Source organism: Zonotrichia leucophrys, chromosome 28 (assembly GCF_028769735.1).
Source record: "Zonotrichia leucophrys gambelii isolate GWCS_2022_RI chromosome 28, RI_Zleu_2.0, whole genome shotgun sequence".
Taxonomy (NCBI): Eukaryota; Metazoa; Chordata; class Aves; order Passeriformes; family Passerellidae; genus Zonotrichia; species Zonotrichia leucophrys.
The window spans coordinates 3,460,832-3,475,678 of NC_088197.1; the positions used below are offsets into that span (position 1 = coordinate 3,460,832).

Consider the following 14,847-nt stretch of genomic DNA (forward strand, 5'->3'; position numbering starts at 1 on the left):
GGAGCCAGGGATCTCCCTGCAAAGCTCCCCAAGGAGCAGGAGGGCACAGCCAGGGCTCTTGTGGCCGTTGGTTTGTCCCCTCCTTAGTGAAACACCTCCCACAGGGGGCCCCAGCAGCACTGGGGTGACTCAGTGCCCCCATCACCCTCCCCAGCTCTGGGGAGGCTCCTGGGGCCGGGCCCCAGCTGGGACACTCGGGGTGTCCCATGGCAATCCCAGATGGATTTGGGGTAACCAGGCCCCCCAGCACGGCGGGGGCTCCCTTCGGATCCTGTGTTTGCATGTAAAGAATGTGAGTAACTAAGGGTGTACATATTTATAATTTTTTTATACCTGTTGTAAGACATGAGGGGCAGCAAAACCCAGTTTTTTATGGTGACCAGATGTATTGTATATTTTGATAACAGCAATTCCAGGTTCAGTATTGTGGAAGGTGGGTGGGGAGGGGAAGTGTACACACCATCAGAATTCCATTGCCTCTTTCAAAGAATGTTTGTAATGCAAAATGAAATGAAATTAAAACTATTTTATAACAACCTTTGTACCTTTCTGTAGCTCCATTATTTCCTGTTGAGATTGTAGAAGCAGTTGGTGCCCAGTCTGTACTTGTGCTTTCAATAAATTCTTCTGTATCCTTCACTCCTGATCTTCCTCCTCTTTATTGTGCCTGTTTTGCTTCTGATTTTTCCTTCTCATGTAATTCCAGCTGCCTCATTTTATTTTAACTGACTTTTCCCACCCTCTGGGCTGGCAGTGCGTGTCCCTGTCTCCATGGGGCCATGGGATGGGGTCTGACCTGGAGAGAGCCCTGAGGGCTCACTGATGCCCTGCCTGTGTCACGCTCCAGCACTTTGTTACTTCATGTTCCTAAACTTTCCATATGTTCTGGCTAATATCCATGAAAAATAACCCACTTTTGAGTCAAACCCTCCTCTCTGTAGTCCTGTGCTGTAGCTGTGGGGCTGGATGTGGCATTCTCCATCCCGTGGGATGAGGTGCAATGCCCATCTCTCCATGACCTCCCTCAGGATCTGGTTCTGCACATTCAGCTCAGCTCAAACTCCTGTCCCAAAGTCACCATGGGGACACAATCCCCACCTGGAGCTGCTCTTGCGGCTCTGCTGGGCCCATCCCTGTGGGCTGAGCTGCCATTAGGCTCCAGAATATTCCACAGGCGTTTGCACAGCCCTCTGCCTCCAGGGTTACCGAGGGGTTCCTCAAAGGGACCAGTGTTGTTCCTTGAAAGGCCGATGGGATTTGTAACAGCTGCCTGTGAGAGCCGGGCCCAGGGTCATCGCTCCGGGGTTGCCTCCCTGAGTTCTCTGGGGCCCAGCCCAGGCTTTGCGACCACCGCGGGCATCCCTGAGCCCTTCCCTGGCCCCTCGGACACGGATCGGCTGCTGGGGTGGGTGAAGGATCCCCCCGGGGTGGCAGCGATGGATTGGGGTCCCCATGGGAACAGCGGTGACTTTGAGGGGGTTGTGTCCTGTCCCTTCCCACAGCAGAACCGTGTCAGGAGCTGCCTCTGCCTCCTCCCCAGCCCGGGCTGGCTCTGAAAAACTGCCCTGAACGCTTCCTTTAAGGGGAAAAAACGCAGACTCTGCACCAAAGGGCTCTTCCAGCCCCTGCCCGGAGCCGGGGGAAGCCACGGCCTGCAGGGTGAGCACCCCAAAGCCCGGCCTTGAGGAAGGAGCACCCTAAAGCCGGGCCCTCCCCACGCCCCCAGCTCTGCGGGGTGCGGAAAGGGAATTAGCTGGAACCCCAATTCGAGGAGCGATTTGGGAATCCCAAATGGTAAAGTGAGCCCGGGAGTAGGGCTGAGCCCTTTGTGTGTCACAAAGGCGGGCCCTGCCTGTGGGGAGAGGGTGTCCCCAAGGGAAAAGGGACACGAGTGGTGCCGAGGCAGAGTCCGGGCTGGAGCTGATGAGTGGGGGCTGACAGCCCCTCCTGCTGCAGCCCTGGGCGGGGGAGGATGATGAGGATGAGGATGAGGATGGTCCCTCCGGACCCCGCGGGTCCCCAAGCGATGCAGCAGCGGCTGTTTGGGGTGGGGGGGGTTGCCCGAGACTGCGGGAGCCATGCGGGGCTGCCAGTTGCCATGGAAACCGCTGGGTCAGAGGCGGCGGGAAGCGGCGTGTGACGCCATCGGCACCGCAATGAGCCGTGAGCGCGGGGGCGCCGCGGGGCCGGGAGCCCCCGCACCGCCCCGACCCCCGCCCGGCACCGCCGGAGCGCGGCGTCAATGCCGGTGACCTTCGCCAGCCGCTCCGGGTCACCACGGCTGGATGGAGCAGCCCCAGGCCCCTCGTGCTGCTTGGATGGAGTGGGACCCCTCATCTCTACCCCACCCCACGAGCTGCTGCCACAATCCTCCTGCTAATCCCGGGTGGCTTTTCCAGCACCGAGTCGGGGTTATGTAGATAATCCATATGTTTGCAAGGCAAAGGCTTTGGGATATCCACTGTTAATCCAATTGGCAGTGGCAGTTTGGTGCCATCGGCACAGTGTCCTGTTGGAGGGGGGGACACGGCTGCCCCAGCGCTGCTCCCCGGGACTGGGAACTCCCACGGAGCCCTGGTCCTACCCCCCAAACCCAGTCGTGGGATTCAGCTGCCCCCACCTGCCAAAATAACCCAGCCAGGCAACATCCACGTGTTTATTTGCTTTTCAAACCACAGCAGCTCCAGCTGTTGCCCGACATTCGCAGCCTGGAGATCCCCTCCCTGTCCCTGCTCCCCCCAAACCTCGGCTGCAGCCCAGGGCTGCTCCTCCTGGGGCAGAGCTCAGCCCCCACTGCACCCCCACCCCAAAACCCCCCTCTCCTCCAGTCCCTGCACTATTTACAGCCTCTCACACCCAGAGCCACAGCACTGGGCAGACCCCCCCTCCCAGCCTGTCCACCCTCAGGCTCCCTCAAACAAACCAGGATGGGGGGTTGTCACAGGACCCCAGCACCCACAAACCCCCACATGAACGAGGGCCTGTGCCCCACAGCAGCCTCTTCCCCCTGTTAAACCCCTTAATCTATTCCCCCCCGAAGCCCTTCAGCACCATTTGTCCCTCCCCGCCCCCCTACCGACATCCACTTCCAGAGCCGGAATAAAATAACCCCTCGGAAATGTCAGCACCAGTGTTAGAGAGAAAAACAAAGTCAAAAGTGCTTGGAGCTGCCGAGCCCCACAGCCTGTGGGGGACAGAGCCCCACCAGCTGCCCGAGCAGGAGCAGGGTCCCGTGCTGGGGGTCCCACAGATGTCACCAGCGTGGCCGTGCTGGTCCAGAGCAAATCCAGCCCCATCCTGCCATCCCCTGCAGAGGCACCCCAGCATCACAGAGCCCCCCACACCAGAACAGGGGCGTGGGGCACCGGGGCTCAGTCCTTAAACCTGCGGCCTGCCTGCATCTTCTTGTAGTACAGGTCCACCTCGCTGTCCCCTGGCCCGTCCCGCTCGGCCGGCTTCCTCCTCAGCGTGGAGTCACGGCTGGCTGTGGCCAGCAGCCCCTCAGGGGGGGCTTCCACCCGCTCCCCACCACCCCCTGCTGCCCCCGGGATGGCGGCCAGGCTGCCGTAGCGCGGCTCGTCCTGCTCCATGTCGCTGACAGAGGAGCCGGGCGAGACGCCGGCGCTCTTGGCCGGGCGGAAGCCGTGGAAATCCTTCCCCACCTCACCCAGCTCGTAGGTGTCTGACCCCTCCGGCCCCTTCGGCCCCGATTTCCACTCCCAGGGCCCGTTGCCAGCGGAGAGGTGGACAACGGGGTGGTGAGGGGCGTGGGCGTCGATGGTGATGATGCTGGAGCTGTCGCGCTCCGAGGGCGAGCGGTACTGCGAGGAGTCAGAGCTGGTGGAGGACGAGGACGTCTCCGAGTGCTTGGGCGTGACGGAGACCAGGCTCTGCTGCTTGGACATGGCGATGACCTGCATCAGGCGCGGGGGGTTGGCCACCCTCTGCGCTCCCCCCTTCTCTGCCACCATCACCCACTTGGCCCTCACGGCCGCCCCGCTGCCGGCTGCGGCTCCAGCGCCCGCCTGGCTCTCCTCGGGGATGTGCACCAGCTGCGAGGCGCCCGGCCGGGGCTGGATCAGCACACGGGGCCCCATGGCTGCTCGTTCAGCCGAGCGTGCCTGCACCGTGGGGTACAGAGAGGGGGGCACCTCCTCGCCAGGCTCCCCCACAGCCCGGCCCTGCGCCGCCTCCTCGGCCAGCGTCATGCTCCGACCCTCCAGTGACTTCTGCTTCCACTCGGTGATGAGCTGCTTGGAGCGCGAGGCGTCCACGGGGACGTGGATGGTCATGTGGCGCCGCGCGGGGTCGTCCATGGAGGGCGTGTTGACGCGGGGCAGGGTGTTGCTGAAGGTCACCATGTTCTCCTTGCCCATGGGGCTGCGTGGCGCCAGCAGGTCCACGTCCACGCTGGCCCGTTTCAGGCTGCCCAGGGAGTTCTTCTCGCGGGGCACCGGCCGTGCCGCCTCCTCCAGGCGCGCCTGCGGGTTCAGCTCGTCGGTGCTCACCTGGAGGGGGATGCAGTTGTTCCAGATTGCAATGCAAGGTGTTTTCTGTTAACATCTGTATGGCAGATTGTCCTTTGTCAAGTGGGCAGTTTGCTTTATCTCTCTCTTTCAGTGACCACATTCACACGTCCCTCAGGAGGGGACATCTGCTGATAACAGCTATTGAATGTCACTGCATGGCTGGTAAGAACTACAGCATCCCATTGGGAGATGTGAGCCCAGAGGGAGGAGCCAAGCATTGCTCCCCAGATATAATCTGGAGATTCTGGAACCCCAGCCAACCATTCCTGCCTGGATATAATCTGGAGATTCTGGAATACCAGCACAGCTTCTGCACTGGATTCCCCATAGGAACAGCAGCTGCCTCTTCCACTGGATCCTCAGAGGAAGAATACATCCTTCTCTACAGATCCCCCTTGCTCCAACAGAACCACCCCTGACACTGCAGGAGGGCTGCAGCCACAATTCCAATGGGACTGCCACCAACACCCTGACCCACAGGTGTCAGGTGTGTTCTGGCTCTGGCAGTGTTGTTCTAGTGTACATTGTTTATTTTATCCTTTTTTTTTTTTCCCTATTAAAGAACTGTTATTTCCTGCTCCCATATTTTTTGCCTGAGAGCCCCTTAATTTAAAATTTACAGCAATTCAGAGGGGTGGGGAGGGTTTACATTCTCCATTTCAGGGGAGGCTCCTGCCTTCCTTAGCAGACTCCTGCCTTTCCAAACCAAGAAACAGTGTGGGTGAATGAAGGTGGTATAGAATGTCATCTTATCCCCTAAAGAGTTGCAGCTGAACCAATTACTAAAGATTAGGAGCAGGCCTGATTTTAACAGGCCACACCTGTAGGCGATAAGAAGAGTGTTATAAAAGAGTAGATTGGTTGGTTGAGGGGTCTGGAGTCTGTTGTGTTCCAGACATCTCCTCCTGAGAAGCTGAGAGGCCTCAGGAACAAAATGTAAACATTGATTATCTGCTGCTGTGGAATGCAACAGGTGCATCTGTGGTTGGCCCATGTTGGTTGTTTCTAATTAATGGCCAATCACTGTCAGCTGGCTCAGACTCTCTGTCCGAGACAGAAGTTTTTGTTATCATTCCTTCTTATTCTATTCTTAGCTAGCCCTCTGATGAAATCCTTTCTTCTATTCTTTTAGTATAGTTTTAATGTAATATATATCACAAAATAATAAATCAAGACTTCTGAAACATGGAGTCAGATCTTCATCTCTTCCCTCACCCTGAGACCCCTGTGAGCACTGACACACAGTTGGCTACTGTGAGGACAAGGAAGAGTCAGAGGACAAGGAAGAGTCAGTGCCTAGAGGAGCTGCCTACAAGAAACACCAAGTAGGTACAAAACTCCAGCAGTATGGAGCCTTTGCAATGTAATGACAATTGAACTTTGCATTATAATGACAGCACTCACTGATTTGTTCTGGTGGTAGACAGAGTCGTGGCCTCGCTGTGTCAGCGCCCGCAGCGCGTCCTTGGCCGGTGCCTGGGCTGGGACTCGTTCCGTCGGGGCACGGAAGTTGCCAACAGCATGGAAAGCCTGTGGGAAGGAGAACCACAGAATCCTAAATGGTTTGTGTTGGGAAGGACTTTTAAAGGTCATCTAGTCCCTGCCGCTAGATGAGGTTGCTCCAAGCCATGTCCAGCCTTGAACACTTCCAGGGATGGCATGGCCACAGCTGCTCTGGAGAGTTTGGAGTCAAACAGCCCCACAGCATCCCCCAGCCCCTCCCTGGGCAGCAGCACCCACCAGGTAGGCAGCAATGCCAGCTCCAATCAGGAAGCCCACGTAGACATCGGCGGGGTGGCTGCGGTACTGGGTGATCTGGGTCAGGCCACAGATGCCGGCAGCAATGGCAAAGGCAAAGACCAGGATGGGCTTGAGGAGCTTGGTGCTGTCCGAGATGATGGAGTTGAAATACATCTGGGGCAGGAACAGGCTGTTAGTCATGCACAGAGCCCTTGGGTGCGTGTGGAGCTGCAGGTGACTGCACACACACCCGGCATGGGCACAGAATATTGGGCAGAGCTTGTCTGTGCCAGCAGGAGAGGGAAACAGCTGCCCATGGCATGGGACTTGTGCCAAGCAGTGCTGGGAACTCACCGACACGTAGACAGCAGCAAAAGCTGACAGAGTGGCGTGCTGGGAGGGGAAGGTCTTCCTGCAGGGAGAAGGGACATGGTTGGGACAGGGCAGGAGGGCTGGCAGTGCCACACAGGGCTCCCCTGGCACGTACCTGGCAGAGAGGATGGCGTGCTTGTCGGTGCCTGAGCAGATGTCCTGGGTGATGTAGGGGTTGGCATCACAGGGGGTGCCCAGCAGGGTGTAGTTGGGCTTGCACACAGTCAGGAAGAAGGGAGCGTGGTAGCCTGTGGCCAGCTGGATGACGTCTGTCACCAGGGCTGTGGCACAGAGCCCGAACACGTGCACGCCTGGGGATGGCAGGAACGGGACAATGGGGCAGCCAGGACCCACCCAGCCCTGGAGCACCCACTGGGATGGGGGACAGAGGGGCAGCCAGGATTCACCCAGCCCTGGGGCACCCACTGGGATGGGGACAGAGGGGCAGCCAGGATTCACCCAGCCCTGGGGCACCCACTGGGATGGGTCTGGTGCACTGTCCAGGGTCTGTGTGGGGCTCTGCTCCTGCTGTCACAGCCAGGGTGGCCCCACATCCCCTCCAGCCCCCAGATCCTGCCCAGACCCTGGCACAACGTACCCACAAACCTGACGGTGCGGCGCAGGAAGGAGTTGAAGTTGCAGCCGCCGGCGTTGATGCTGCCCTCGGCACCAGCACGACCCTTCAGCCGGGACTGCAGGCAGTACACCATGCCCTCCCCGACCATGATCTGGGAAGGAACCCAGGGCAGGGTTGTTGGCAGAGCCCCCCTGATGGATGCTGGGCACTGCCAGGCACCAGGAGCACCCCAATCCCCACTGGGACAAACCCGGACGCACCGAGGCGGCGGGCGCGGCGAAGGCCAGGCTGAGCAGCATCAGCAGCGGGATGAGCTCCTCGTTGGTCTCCACGTAGGGCATGGAGAGAGCTCGGTCATGGCACTGGAAGCCCACCTTGGCCGGCTTGAAGAGGTCCGTGAGCTCCAGGAAATAGAGCGTCACCACGGAGGAGGCCACGATGGGCAGCTGGGGGGGACAGAGTGGGGACCAACGACCCCCAGAGTGATGGCACCACACAGAACGGGGCACAGAACCCAACCTGCTGTGCCAGGGCCCTGCACAGCCCCCAGGCCATGCCCACCCTCCCCACACCCACCTCCACGAAGTAGAAGCAGGGCAGGAGTGTCATGCTGTCCTTGGGGGCGCGAGTTTTCTCCTTCGGGGGGATCATGGTCCTGGGCAGGCACAGGGGTCCCACCAGGCTGTGGGGGCATCAATGTCACCACATGGCAGGCACGGTCACCCCTGGTCACCCTCCAAGTCCCTGGAGGAGGATGAGGCCCCCGAGCCACCCCCCGGCCCTGCAGGGACACCTCTTGTCCCTCCTGGTCACCCCCAGGTCCCAGCAGTGCCCCCCTCACCAGGCTGGAACTGGGGGTGCCCCCAGCGCCCCGGGGGTGCCCAGCCGAGGCAGGGGCTGTGACAACAACAGGTGGGGCGGAGGCTCTGTCGCGACAGGAGGTCACCACCGCGACAGGCTGGATGCGGAGGGCGGGCAGAGGGGGGTGTGCCCGCAGAGCCGGGCCGGGGCTCCCCGAACCCTCCCGGCCCAACCCCACGAGATTGCACCGAAACGAGGGGGGAGGATAACGGGGATGGAGCGACCAGGGGCAATGAAAGGAAGGGGTGATGGGGGGGGGGAAATACCGGGGGATTTACCGGGGGTATCACCGGGAGGGCGGGGGCGCAGCGGGAACCTCCCCTTGGCACGGACGGTGCCGCAGCCGCGGGCGGGGGTCGGGGCCGGGGATGGGGAGGGGGTATCGGGAGAGGAGGAGGAGGAGCGGCCCCTTTGTGTCCCACTCACCTCGGCGGCGGCCCCGGGGCTCAGCGGCGGCCGGGGGTGGGGGGATGTCCCCGTGTCCCCGCGATCCGGGATGCTCCTGCCTCGGCGGAGCGCGGGGAGCGGCGGCTTCCTCCGCCCCCGCCGCCTCCTCCTCCTCCTCCTCCTCCTCCTCCTGCCTCGCCCGCCGCCCCCCGCTCCGCCCCGCAGCCCCCGGCCCCTCCCGGGGCGCCGAGCCCCCAGCGAGCCCCCTTGGAGCCCCCGCCGGTGCAGGGATGGCGGCTGGGGGGGGGGTCTGGGGGGTCGGGGGGGAGAAGGAGGAGAGACAAAGGGCGGGCGGGGCCGAGCACAGCAGCGGGAGCGACCTCGCTCCGCACCGTGCTCAGGAACCGGGGGGTCCCGGGGCTGCCCCCAACCCATCTCCAGCCCCCCCGATCAACCTTTGTCCCCCTGTGCTGCTGCGGTGGTGCCCCCTGCCCCAAGGCCCCTCCTGGCCGGCAGAGCCCCCTCCCCTGCATTGGCTTGGGGGGATCCGAGGGGTGGTGCCACAGCACGGGGGTGAGATGTGACCCCAAAATTCATCACCCCAGAGCTCTGCCAGCCTCCCTGGGCTCTCTCGGCTGGGAGTGCTTGCCCTGCCCGTGGCACCCGAGGGTTTCAGGGAAGGATTCCTGGATCCAAGCTCACAAATACCCCCAGGGACAATGTCAGGAGCCACTCTCAAGCAGGACCTCGTGTCTCCCAGATTTGGGCCTGGGGAGGGAGGTGGGTGCAGCTCCCTTTGCTGTCTGGAGGCTCCCAGCCCCTCCTGGCAGAGGCAGCAGCCCCCAGCCCCATCCTCACCCTGCAGAGGATCCCATCTGTGCCCTACCCCATATCCCACCCTGTACCCCATGCCCTGCACCCCACACTCACTGATTCCCCCCAGCCACCCTCTCCCGCTCCAGGGTCTCCTCACGGTGCCCTCGTTCCATTTTTGGCCCTAAGTGTGCAGAAATCTCCCGGCGTATTTAACACGGAAATCCCGAATCCCTGCAAGCTGCGATTAGGCTGCGGAAAATCCCGGATTTGAGCCGGGCTCAGCCCCCTCCCCACAACGCCACCACCCTGCTCCGACCCCTGCCCAGTTTGGGGACAGCGGGGAGGGGAAGCCACCACTGCAGAGGGGACAGCTGAGGGACAGAGGGACACCTGAGGGACAGAGGGACACAGGGACACCTGAGGGACAGAGGGACAGAGGGACACCTGAGGGACACAGGGACACCTGAGGGACAGAGGGACACCTGAGCCTCCAGGGATCTCCCTGCCCATGTGTCCGGCCACTTGCTGACCACTGGCCTGGAGGGATCGGGGGGTCAGATGTCAGGGGGTCAGAGGGGTCTGAGCAGCTGGACAAAGGGAATGTGGGGGTGTAAAAGCTCGTGGAGCAGGGAAAGGAGGAGAGGATGGGTGTCCTCTGGAGCCCTGCTCAGCCAGACCCTGCTCTTGGTAGCCACGGTGGCCATCCCAGCAAGGGGGGAAGGCAGCGGGATCTGTGGGAGCAGTGAGAGGCTCTGTGTAGGAGTGTCAGGGGTAGGATGGTTGGGATGGACAGAGATGAGAGATCTCTGCAGCCAGGTCAGGAATTTGGGGTTCATTGCAAAGGGCCTGGGTGCAGGGCCCTGCTGGGAGCTGCAGCCACAGCTCAGAGCAGGCTGAGAGAAGAGAGGGGCAGAGAGGATGAGAGGGTAAGAGAGTAAAAAGGGTAAGACAGAAAAGGTCCTGTTCCAATCCAATAAATCTTCTGTGTTGAATATTCTGATTCTCACTAACCAATCTAGTACAAGGCACAAATCCTATAGCATTTCCATACAGCCTATAAGAATCATTACGTTACCATACTGTGCTACATTTTAAACCCTAAAAACTCCTCTTTGGGCCCCTTCTGCCAGGCTGTAGGGTCTGCTCTGACCCTTGGGCCTGTCTGCAAGCAGAGGGTGTTGTTCCATCAAAAGGGGATCGCCTTCAGCAGCCACACCATTGTTTTCCTGTTGTTCAGTAACTGAGGGATCTCAAAGCTTGCTTTCATTTCAATCTCGCTTATCATTTCTATATTCTCAAAATCTTTTGCCAGACAATCATATTTATAAGGCTTTCCTGTTTCACCTTCCCCAGCAGCTCCGGGGACGGGCCCGGGATGGGGCTCGGGCGGGAGCCGGGCCGGTGGCGCCGCTTAGCGGCACCGGGGAGAAAGGCAGCGGGGAGCGGGGCTGCCACGGCCACCGGCATCGCGGACACCGCCCCTGCGGCTGCCATCGCCCCCCAGAGCCCCGCATGTGGTGGGTGATGTGATGGGTGACCGGACGGGTTTGTACCCCTGGGCACGCAGCACCCACCAGGGACCGGCCCCCCATCCCAACGGGGAGGGCTGGGATTGAATTTCCCGTATTCCTCTTTTGCCAAAAGCCTGAACTTTTCCAGCGTTTTTAAACCCCCGGTGCAGAAATCCCCGGTGGCGGGTGCCAGGGCCGGCAGCTGGGCCGGGCTGTTTCCTCCTCCCGCGCTGTTTGTGCCGGGAACTCTTGACCCCTTTTATAAGCTGAATATTTCAAAACATTCAGCCCACGCTGCGGAAACCCCCCCTGCTCCCTCCTCCCCCCCTTTTCCTGCCCCAAACTGGACATAAAAGCGAGTCCCAGCCCCAGCCCCAGTGAGCAGCGTCCTCCCTGCACCCCAAAACCCCGGGGCGGGTTTTGGACATCACCAGCTCTGCAGCCATGGGGCCAAACCCTGCTCCCATCCTCATCCTCGCTCTGCTGCTGCTCCTCTGGGCCCCAGTGGATGGTGAGTGCTCCCCCCACACCCAGCACGGGGGTCCCTGCTCGGCCCCCCAATTCCTGCAGCCAGGTGCTGGTACAGCCCACGAGGAGGGGTCTGGGGGTGTGGGAAGGGAGCACAGGAGTGACACTGCTCAGTGTCCCCGGCCTCTGTCTGCAGGGCAGCCCCGGGGACGGATCCTGAGGGGCTCTGAAGCCAAGCCCCACCTGAAGCCCTACATGGCCTCGCTGCAGCTGGACGGGCAGCACGTCTGCGGGGGCTTCCTCATCGCCCGGCAGTGGGTGCTGAGCGCTGCCCACTGCATGGAGGAGACGTGAGTGTGCCTGGGGGGGTCGGTGCAGGGCTGGGGGGGCTGCAGGGCTCAGGGCAAATCCCACTGTGGGACTCCAGGGTCAGAATGTGGGACAGCTCTCACCTGCACAGAGGGCTGTAGGGATTCCTGGGGCTCTGCAACCCCCCCACAGCACCCCAATTGTTTGCCCCACTCTCTGATCTCTTCCAGGGATGGCAAACTCTTCCAGGTGCTGCTGGGTGCCCACTCGCTGTCGCAGCCCGAGCCCCACAAACGCCTGTACCGAGTGCGTGCCCAGTTCCCCCACCCCGGCAGCAACATCCACAACAACAAGGATGACCTGCTCCTCCTCCAGGTGGGCTGCTGGCACCCTCCTTCCCACCGGGCACAGCCCCATTCCTGCAAATCCCACTGTCCTGCGGTGGAGGAAATCCTCAGGGTCAGGCTGGGCCATCCCTCCCTGTCCCATGGGAGCATCCCTGCTTCCCCCAGCTGTGACCAAATGCCTCCATCCTCCTCAGAGCTCCAGCTCTGCTCTCTGGCTGCATCCTGGGGCTCCAACAAGGAGGCAAAACCCTGAGGGTGGCAGAGGCCAGGGTGGTTTCAGTGTCAGGGCTGGGCTCACCGTGCCCTGCTGGGGTAAGTGTGACCTGCCCTTGTGACCCGGCTCCCCCTGTGGCTTTGCGGCAGCTGGAGGAGGAAGCGGAGCTGAACACGGACGTGCGGGTGCTGCCCTTCCAGCGGGAGGACAGGGACGTGGCGGCCGACACGGTGTGCGAGGTGGCGGGCTGGGGCACCACGGACCACAGCGGCACCCGGCCCGACAAACTGCAGCAGCTGGAGCGGCCCGTGATCAGCAGGGACGTCTGCAACCACCGCACCCGCCACGACGGCACCATCACCCCCAACATGATGTGCACCGACTCCCGCAGGAAGGACACCTGCAAGGTACCACCCATAGATCCACGCAGGATGAGGACATGCCAGACTGGAGGCGGGGCGAGGACAGATCCAGGGGTTTGTCTCCTTGTATGGGGACTAGCAAACCTTGGCACATCACCAATGAGTGCACGATCGCAGGAGGACCTGCAGGCCCATAGATCAGCAGGATGAGGGGCACAATGCCCAGTGCCTGGGAGAGGTGAGGGGCTGAGGAGGAGGAGGGGACGTGGTCCCCAGGGTGGGTGCCCCCTGTGCTGGGGTGTCCTGGCAAACCCTTGGTCCTAAAAAACCCTTAGCATCACCCAGAACATGATGTGCACAGGCTCCCGCAGAAAGGACACCTGCAAGGTACCACCCACAGATCCATGCAGGGATGAGGGGCACAATGCCCAGAGCCTGGGAGAGGCTGCGGGGCAGGAGGGGACAGTGTCCCCAGGGTGGGTTCTCCTTGTGATGGGGTATCCTGGCAAACCTTGGCACCATCACCCCCAACATGATGTGCACCGACTCCCGCAGGAAATACACCTGCAAGGTACCAAACATTCAGCAAGGATCCATGGAGAGCTGGGAGGGGACAGTGGGCACAATGCCCAGAGCCTGGGAGAGGCGAGGACCTGCAGAGTAGGAGGGGACAGCGTGCTCAGAGTGGGTTCTCCTTGTGATGGGGTGTCCTGGCAAACCCTTGGCACCATCACCCAGAACACGATGTGCACCAACTCCTGCAAGATGCAGGAAATACACGTGCAAGGTACCACAAACCCACCAAGGATCCATGCAGGGCTTGGAGGGGGCAGTGGGCACAATGCCCAGAGCCTGGGAGAGGCTGTGGAGGAGGAGGGGGCAGCGTCCCCGGGGTGGGTTCTCCTTGTGCTGGGGTGTCCTGGCAAATCCTTGGTCTTAGCAAGCCCTTGGCACCATCACCCCCAACATGATGTGCACCAACTCCTGCAGGAAATACACCTGCAAGGTACCACCCACACAGGGCAGGGAGGGGGCAATGGGCACAATGCCCACAGCCTGGGAGAGGCTGCGGGGCAGGAGGGGACAGCGTGCTCAGAGTGGGTTCTCTTTGTGATGGGGTATCCTGGAAAACCCTTGGCACCATCACCCCCAACATGATGTGCACCGACTCCTGCAGGAAATACACCTGCAAGGTACCACACACCCAACAAGGATCCACACAAGGCTGGGAGGGTGCAATGGGGAGAGGCAAGGGGCTGCAGAGCAGGAGGGGACAGTGTCCCCTGGGTGGGTCCCCCTTGTGCTGGGGTGTTCTAGCAAACCCTTGGCACCATCACCCCCGACGTGATGTGCACCAACTCCCGCAGGAAGGACACCTGCAAGGTAGCACACACCCAGGGCTGGGAGGGGGCAATGGGCACGATGCCCAGAGCCTGGGAGAGGTGAGGAGCTGAGGAGCAAGAGGGGACAGCATCCCCAGGGTGGTGTCCCTTGCTATCCACTGCAGAGCAGCTCACAGGAGCCTGGGGGAAGAAGGAACGAGGGGTGGGAGATGGGCTGAGTGTCCTAGCAAACCCTTGGCCGTACTGATGAGGTCTGGTCCTGCAGGGAGACTCCGGCGGGCCGCTGGTGTGCGGCGGGGTGGCCGAGGGAGTGCTCACTGCCGGCTCCCGCGTCTGCGGCAACTACAAGAAGCCGGCCATCTACACCCGCATCGCCCCCTACGCCGACTGGATCGACAGCGTCATGGCCTCTGCCGCCCATGGGGAGGGGGACACCCGCTGAGGGCACCCCGGGGACCTGCTCCTTGCCAGGCTTGCTGCTGCCAGCACGGCCAGAGCACGCACAGTGCTGCCCTGCCCTGTGCCGCGGGCTCCCAGCGCTGCCCACCCCGCTGCCAGCGCGTCCCCACCAGCCAGGAGGGAGGGCTGGGCCAGGGGATGGGTGAGGAACCCAGCAAGGGGGTCCCTGGCCCCCCACTCACAAAGCACAGGGCCCGGGTGGGGGAGAATTGGGGGTCACAGCCCTCGAGAGGCTTTGCTGAAGGTGCTCAGAACGCTGCCTGCGACCGCTGCAATAAAGCGATGATGATGATGATGATGATGATGATGATGATGATGATGATGATGATGATGATTCCTGCAGAGCTGCTGGGCTGGAGTGGGGAGAAACAGGAGATGGGGGGGTCTGTGCAGGAGCCCCTGCCCATGGGGAAGCTGGACACGAGGTGGGACATGCTGAGGTTGTGCCCTTGGGGACGGTGTGTTGTTGGGTGGGAGCTGGGGACACATCCTGCAGTGTGGCCACAATAGGATGGAGATCTGGGACATTGTGTGAACATTTGGGAAAGCAGA

General features: G+C 61.5%; 2 protein-coding genes across 2 annotated transcripts; one reads left to right on the forward strand and one right to left on the reverse strand.

Annotated features, from left to right (window-relative positions):
- Positions 1-2,653: 2,653 nt before the first annotated feature.
- PLPPR3 (phospholipid phosphatase related 3) lies at positions 2,654-8,608 on the reverse strand. Its single transcript, XM_064734502.1, has 9 exons — positions 8,506-8,608; positions 7,795-7,900; positions 7,479-7,664; positions 7,240-7,369; positions 6,757-6,952; positions 6,624-6,681; positions 6,270-6,443; positions 5,934-6,059; positions 2,654-4,508 (listed from the first exon to the last, which is right to left on the reverse strand). The coding sequence occupies exons 2-9, from the start codon at positions 7,867-7,869 to the stop codon at positions 3,372-3,374; spliced, it is 2,082 nt and encodes a 693-aa protein (XP_064590572.1). The 5' UTR covers positions 7,870-7,900; positions 8,506-8,608; the 3' UTR covers positions 2,654-3,371.
- Positions 8,609-11,125: 2,517 nt separating this feature from the next.
- LOC135458973 (complement factor D-like) lies at positions 11,126-14,590 on the forward strand. Its single transcript, XM_064734504.1, has 5 exons — positions 11,126-11,304; positions 11,458-11,611; positions 11,801-11,945; positions 12,281-12,538; positions 14,102-14,590. Exons 1-5 carry the CDS (start codon positions 11,238-11,240, stop codon positions 14,276-14,278), a joined length of 801 nt encoding a protein of 266 aa, XP_064590574.1. The 5' UTR covers positions 11,126-11,237; the 3' UTR covers positions 14,279-14,590.
- Positions 14,591-14,847: the final 257 nt, after the last annotated feature.

What these genes read in the sequence shown, in the direction of transcription:
- PLPPR3 (XM_064734502.1), bottom strand. Translation starts at nt 7,869, where the DNA reads ATGATCCCCCCGAAGGAGAAAACTCGCGCCCCCAAGGACAGCATGACA. An exon ending in TTGCTGCTGTCTACGTGTCG is followed by an intron (nt 6,444 to 6,623) that starts GTGAGTTCCCAG and finishes TTCCTGCCCCAG; the next exon opens with ATGTATTTCAACTCCATCAT. An exon ending in CTGGCATTGCTGCCTACCTG is followed by an intron (nt 6,060 to 6,269) that starts GTGGGTGCTGCT and finishes TCCTTCCCACAG; the next exon opens with GCTTTCCATGCTGTTGGCAA.
- LOC135458973 (XM_064734504.1), top strand. Translation starts at nt 11,238, where the DNA reads ATGGGGCCAAACCCTGCTCCCATCCTCATCCTCGCTCTGCTGCTGCTC. An exon ending in GCCCACTGCATGGAGGAGAC is followed by an intron (nt 11,612 to 11,800) that starts GTGAGTGTGCCT and finishes GATCTCTTCCAG; the next exon opens with GGATGGCAAACTCTTCCAGG. An exon ending in ATGACCTGCTCCTCCTCCAG is followed by an intron (nt 11,946 to 12,280) that starts GTGGGCTGCTGG and finishes GCTTTGCGGCAG; the next exon opens with CTGGAGGAGGAAGCGGAGCT.